General features: G+C 50.6%; 1 protein-coding gene across 1 annotated transcript; it reads left to right on the top strand.

The window, feature by feature from the left end:
• The first annotated feature begins 5071 nt into the window (after positions 1-5071).
• On the top strand, positions 5072-5392 carry LOC140223239 (uncharacterized). The gene has a single exon (XM_072294768.1). It carries the CDS (start codon positions 5072-5074, stop codon positions 5390-5392), a length of 321 nt encoding a protein of 106 aa, XP_072150869.1.
• The last annotated feature ends 1159 nt before the right edge of the window (positions 5393-6551 follow it).

Here is a 6551-nt window from a genome sequence, read left to right as displayed (position 1 = left end):
AGGGAGCTGGCTGAGCACTCCTTGAAAATGACCCTAAGGACCCCTTCCCTCTTCCACGAATGGACCAAGTCGTAGACTCCATGGTAGGGAGCATCCTGCTTTGCTTCCTTGACTGCTACTCAGGCTATCACTAGATTGCCATTAATCCAGCCGACCAAGACAAGATGGCGTTCATAACGCCCTTTGGCATCTACTGCTACAACACCATAACCTTTGGGTTGAAAAACACTGGCGCCACCTATTAGAAGGAAATCCAAGTGTAACAGCCTGGGTGCTTAAACAGGTGTTTTAATCTTAAGAGCAAGACCTTGTTGCTTAGAGAAAGGCTTTTGGCAACTTTAAGGCAAAGTCCAAGCTTTGGGGCTCTCTATTTAGAGGTTCCCAATAGTCATCTCGAGCTGATCCCTATACCAAAGTTTTAGAGCTTCGGGACCTTAGCAACTTTGCTTTAAGGAGCCAGTTCGAAACCTACCCGAAAATCCTTCAAAATCCAAGTCAAAGTTCCCTAGTTTGGTCAACTCAGCTCTTTTAGCCATTCTGACTAAGTATAGGAATCAACCGACCTAGCGCCTTAAGGAAGGGTTATCTTTGGAAAGTTGAGCTGAACATCAAGAAATCCCTTATAGAAGTTGGAGAACGAAGTTCCTACAACAACTTTGCTAATTGGACCTTGGTCCAATTCATCCCTAAAACTTCCCAAATCTGCAGCTCAAATCAGCACTGACCCCTAAAAACTAGCCAAACCGCCGTTTTTCTCTAAGTCTTGAGAACAGGCGTTCCTCCAAACTTTGAAGAGTTGGATCTCCAAATCCACCATGTTTTTTTGAACTCCGTCAAATTACAAAAGTTGGACCTTAGTCTGTGTACTACAACTCTTGTAAAGGGAGCCAACACGGTGCGCTTTGACAATCGGGAGATCAAGAGGCTGGAAGATGGGCCCGGCAAAGGATCTCGCGGATCCGACGGCCAGGCAGCGCCTGAGCGCGTGTGCGCTGCGCTCAGAGTGCCGCCACTGCGTGGCGTGACCTCACCGGCGAGCGTCGCCTCACCCAGTCGCCAGTCGCGACAAGATGGATCAGCATGCCTCTTTTCCCAATCTCGTGCAGAAGCACCCTGCAGACCTCTCCGCCCTGTCTCATCTTGCCCGAGGCCTCGCCAGCCGCGCCTGGCGCACTGCCCGCAGCTCCACCGTCGCCCCGACCACTCTGCGCCCGATGACCAGCCGCTGCCACGCCAGTGCCGCCTCGCCTCCCGCGCGCATCTGTCTCACCCGGATATCCAGCCGCGTGCCCCAACGCCTTCCGGCCCTCCCGCCACACCTCAGTCGCGCTGCCCACACGTGCACCCCGTGACGATAACGTCTCCGCCAACCGCCGCACCAGCAGTGACAGCTCCTTCCCAGACCTCACCAGTAGCGTGCCCGACAGAGCCACTAGTCCTGCGCATGACGCGTCACATCACTCGCCCTGTCACCACGCCTGCAGCGCCCTTGCCTGCAGTGCCATTCCCTCCCTCCTGTCCGCCAATGCCGCCGCCGTCGCCTCCAGCGCCCTCGCCCGCTCGCCCAACCAGCGCCCGTGTCTTCCTTTCCCTCGCAAGCCATGCCCCTGCCGTACACCGGCTGAGCCACCGTACCCAATCCTGAGCTTGACGCGTCCAGGCACAAGAGGCACGAGCTCAACCTCGCTGATCCTTCCACCCGGCAAAACCACACTTGCCTGATGCTATCTCCCTTGCCCAATGTCCGGAGGATCCTGCCCCCAGAGCTCCGCTCCTCTGGCCAATGGAGGTGCCGACCAATCGCCACCTCAGCACAGCACTTCTTCTCCCTCGACCTTATCCTCGCGCCGCTCGGGCTCGTTCCTTCCTCCGAACAGTTCCACGCAGCTATAAAAAGGGTACCGTAGCTTCTTACCGGAGTTCCGTTCACTAACACCGCCTTTGCCGCACTGCTTGCTTGTTCTTCTCCATCGCGCTCGCCGCCGCACACTCCTCTGCTTCACGCTCAAGCGCCACCGCTTGAGCTCATCGTAGAGCTCCCCCTTCTGCCCCACACCGTGCCTTGCCAACCCTGCCAGCCGCTTCGCCTTCCTTTCGCGTAGCTCTAGAGCTTGCTTGTTGCCCACAAGAAGTACCGCCGCCGTCGGAGCACCGCCGGACCTCGCCGCCGCCCGAAACTTACCACCTTCCGCCGTTCCGTTTCGGCTTGTCTCTTTCCGACCCCAAGACCTTGCTTGTAGGATTGGAGGTAAGCTGGTGAGCCCAGTCCGTCTCGCCCAACCCTATCTGTTCCACCCGACCCCATCTGTTTCGCCCGACCCTGTCCGCTTCGCCCGAGGGCTCGGGTGTGTCTTTTTCTTTTGGCCGAGGGTATCTGTGTAACGAGGACTTCTCTAAGTTAAATCTGAGGACCCCGGTGCAGTTATTCCTTGAGTCTAAGGGTCAGATCGTAAGTTTCCCCTGATCCGACTCTTCTGACTTGCTCTAAATCGATAGAAGCTTGGCAATTTCATCTTAAATCAAGGAAAAATCAGAAAAATGTGAAATCACCTTGGTTGGAATCCTCGCTCCGAGTAGAATCCAGTAAAGTGGGTTTCGCACCTTTTCCTATAGTTTTGCTATAGTTTTGGGTTTAATCATTGCAAGTGCTTTTGAAATAACCGTCTAAGTGTCTCACCCTTGCATTGCATTCGTGTAGAGTTGAACCTCGCCGACAGCACGTACGAGCTTCACCCAGCGCCGGAAGATGAAGTCGTAGCTAAGCTCACCGAGGATCAGTTTGCTTCCGTCCCGCTCGAAGGCAAGCCTAGAGCATCACCCAGTCTTTCTAAACTTGTGCATGCCTTCTATTGTATTTGTTTGCATTTATGTTTCAGGAGTTGTCTTAAACCACATATGCATGACTTAGTCCCCTTTGATCTGAACACTAGTGTGATAGGCCGAGTAGTTGCAATGCTTAAACAGGACTCGGTAAAAGTCGAGTGATTTCCTGTCACTCGCGAGTTATAGGAGTTGCTTGTTCTCCTCTTTGTTACAACTATAAGGACGATGGATGGGGTAGGGCTCTGTGAACTATTTTGGTGGTCGGTGGATTGCCCCATCTGTCTACTGGAAACTGGTTTAAGGTCGAAAGGTGATGGTGTTCGTGATCAAGTGTTTGAAAGTACTAATCTCATACCTAGTATGGGATGGGGAAGCCTAGTACCTGATTGAACCAGGACATAAGCGGTTCGATCCACTATCTCTGGAACAAAGTTTCCCTTGCGGCCGCATGTGGTGACAAGTGCGGTCATAGAACAGCAGAGGCCGAGTTTGTGGAGCCTTGTACCAAGGGAAGTGGGCCCGACATGGGTCTGGGGATTGATGGGGACGGTCGACAAAGGAAGCGGCCCTTGGTGGTGCGCGGATGTCGTGAGATTAGGTCCACCATGCATGGTTAATAAATTCGAATCGATTAGTCTGCCTCTCACAGATTGGGACTGCTTGATCACTATGCTACACTGAGTAAGAATGGAACTTCATGGTGGTGTTAATCTGAATGATTGTCATAAATTGCTTGGGAACTTTTGCTTGTTTTTTTGTAGCTGCTAATTTAGCTTGGTGAATGAACTTAGAACTGGAGCTAAAATATTGAAAGTAAGGACCTACTGTAGTCGCTTTTTGGCAAAAAAAAACCCCTCGGCTGAAAAGCCTTGCATGTCTAGAAGTTGGTGGAGTAGTTCCCACCGGTCGGTTAAGTCTTGTTGAGCGTAGTCGCTCAGGCTTGTAGTGGCAAATCTTTTCAGGTGAAGTTGAAGCTCATGGTTTTGCTCCTTGTGGCACTTGGCCTCCCCAGCTTCCTCCTGGGTGGACGGTCGAGTGGGATCCCTCCTCGGACGGCGAGGACAGGGATCATTGATGTCACGATCGGTCTCATCATGACATCCGACTTCGGTGCTAGCTTCCGTTCATTTATTTTTCCGCTGCTTAAGAACTCTACAAACTTGTTGAATATCGAACCTGAGATTGTAAGAAATTAATGTACTTGTTTAATTTTGGATGATCTATTGTATTCTCTGGAACCACTCACCTTCGTGTGAGCTTTGCTTTCTCGGTCCTGTGTAGTGGTTTATCGGATGAAATCTGATGGACTGCCGAGTTAACTTGATTAAAGCATAGGATCACATATCAGGTGACTTAATTGTGCTTTGGCTAAGTTAATTAGGGCAATTCCGCCACACCAGGGTTGCCTCGCAACACAGCTGCAAAGGAACGTCGAAGCTTACGTCGACGATGTGGTTATAAAGACAAAGGATGAGGATAGCTTCATAGCAAACCTCGAGGAGACCTTCAACAGCCTCTGGGCCTACTGCTGAAAATTTAACCCCAGCAAATGTGTCTTTGGTGTTCCATCTGGCAAGCCCTGGGCTTCATGGTCAGCCAGCGCGGCATCAAGGCCAACCCCATCAAGGTGGATGCAATCAAAAACATGACAAAACTATCTAACAAGAAGGACGTCATGAAGCTCACTGACATGATAGCAGCCCTTAGCCGCTTCATCAGTAAACTTGGAGAAAAAGGTCTGCCCTTCTTCAAGCTCCTTAAAAAGGTAGACAAATTTGTGTGGGATGACGAGGCCAGCAAGACGCTCGAAGAGCTCAAAGTTTTCCTCACTACTCCTCCTGTCATGACGGCCCTGGCCGACCAAGAAACACTATACCTCTACATCTTCACGACAACACATGTTGTCAGCACCGTGCTAGTTGTGGAGTGACAGGAACCCAGCCATGCTTACGCAGTGCAATGACCGATATACTACGCTAGCGAAGTCCTCAGTGACTCCAAGACCTGCTATACCCAAGTGTAGAAACTACTCTATGCGGTGCTGATATCGTCAAGAAAGTTGTGTCACTACTTCCAGGCGCACAAGATTTGTGTGGTATCTTCGTTCCCTATTGGTGAAATACTACACAACAGGGACGTCAATGGCCGAGTTGTCAAGTGGTTTGTGGAGCTCGGCGAGTTTGACCTTGAATTCTTCCCACGCTATGCAATCAAGTCATAGATCCTAACCGACTTTGTGGCTGAGTGGATGGAAATCCAGAAGCTGCCCTCACTAGAAAGGCCAGAACACTGGACCATGTACTTTGACGGCGCCCTCAACCTCAAAGGAGCCAGCGCGGGGCTCCTCTTCATATCCTCCAAGGGTGAACATCTCAAATATATGCTCCAGATTCACTACAAGGCAACCAACAATGGCGCCAAGTATGAAGCTCTCATCCACGACCTCCGCATCACCATTTCCCTCGGAATCAAGCGTATACTCGCTTACAGCGACTCCAAGGTCATCATTAAGAAAGTCAACAAGAATTGGGACTGCACTAAGGACTCCATGGACGCTTACCGCATATAAATCCGCACGCTTGAGGCCTACTTTGAGGACCTTGAGTTCCATCATGTCTCCAGGGACCATAACATTGCTGCCGATGTACTATCCAAGCTCAGCTCTAAGCGCGCGCAGTATCCGGCTAGCGTATTTGTTCAAGATCTCCGGAAACCTTCTATCAAAATCCTGGACCTGAACTAGGCCAACGACGCCAGTGCTCAGGCATTGGCCGACCCAAAACCCACTGAAGTCATGATAGTAGAGGCAGAAGAAGATTGACGCGCCCCAGTCATAGCCTTGATCACCAACCAAATGGTGCCCGAGGATAAAATAGAGTATGAAAAATTAGTTCGGCGCAGCACAAGATACGTTGTCATCGGCAAAGAGCTCTACAGAAAAGCTACAGCCATAGGGATACTGATGAAATGTGTTCTCCACAGTGAGGGTATTGAACTACTACATGAAATTCACTCAAGAATATGTGGCAACCATGCCACCTCAGGCACTTTGGTCGGCAAAGCTTTCCGCTCTGGTGTTTACTAGCCAACAGCAGTAGCCGATGCAAAGAATCTCGTCCAATGATGCAAAGGGTGTCAATTCTTTTCCAAGCAACAACATCTTCTAGCTCAGGCCCTACGTACCATCCCACCATCTTGTCCCTTTGCATGCTGGGGGCTGAACATGGTTGGACCCTTCAAAACCGCTCTGAGCAGCTATACACATATCTTCATGGCAGTTGACAAATTTACAAAGTGGATTGAGGTCAAAGTCGTAATCAGCATTGAGTCGGCTAAAGCAGCTCAGTTTGTGGAAGAAACTATGCATCGCTTTGGAGTGCTTAACAGAATCATAACCGACCTTGGCGTGTAATTCACAGGGTCCGAGTTCTAGGATTTTTGCCAAGACAACCTCATTGATGTGTACTATTCCTCAGTAGCGCACCTGCGCTGCAACAGCCAAGTGGAGCGTGCAAATGGGATGGTCCTCCAGTCCCTCAAGTCACATATCTTTGATGATGTGTCAAAATACGCTACCAAGTGGCTACGTGAGCTACCCCATGTCATCTGGGGCCTAAGAACATAGAAGAGTTAGGCTATCAGCTACACCCCTTTCTTTATGGTTTATGGCTCAAAAGCCGTGTTGCCATCTGATGTGGCCTTTAGTGCCCCGCGTATCCAATAATAAG

This window comes from Setaria viridis, chromosome 6 (genome assembly GCF_005286985.2).
Source record: "Setaria viridis chromosome 6, Setaria_viridis_v4.0, whole genome shotgun sequence".
Lineage (NCBI taxonomy): Eukaryota > Viridiplantae > Streptophyta > Magnoliopsida > Poales > Poaceae > Setaria > Setaria viridis.
This window is presented reverse-complemented; position numbering and strand designations above follow the sequence as displayed.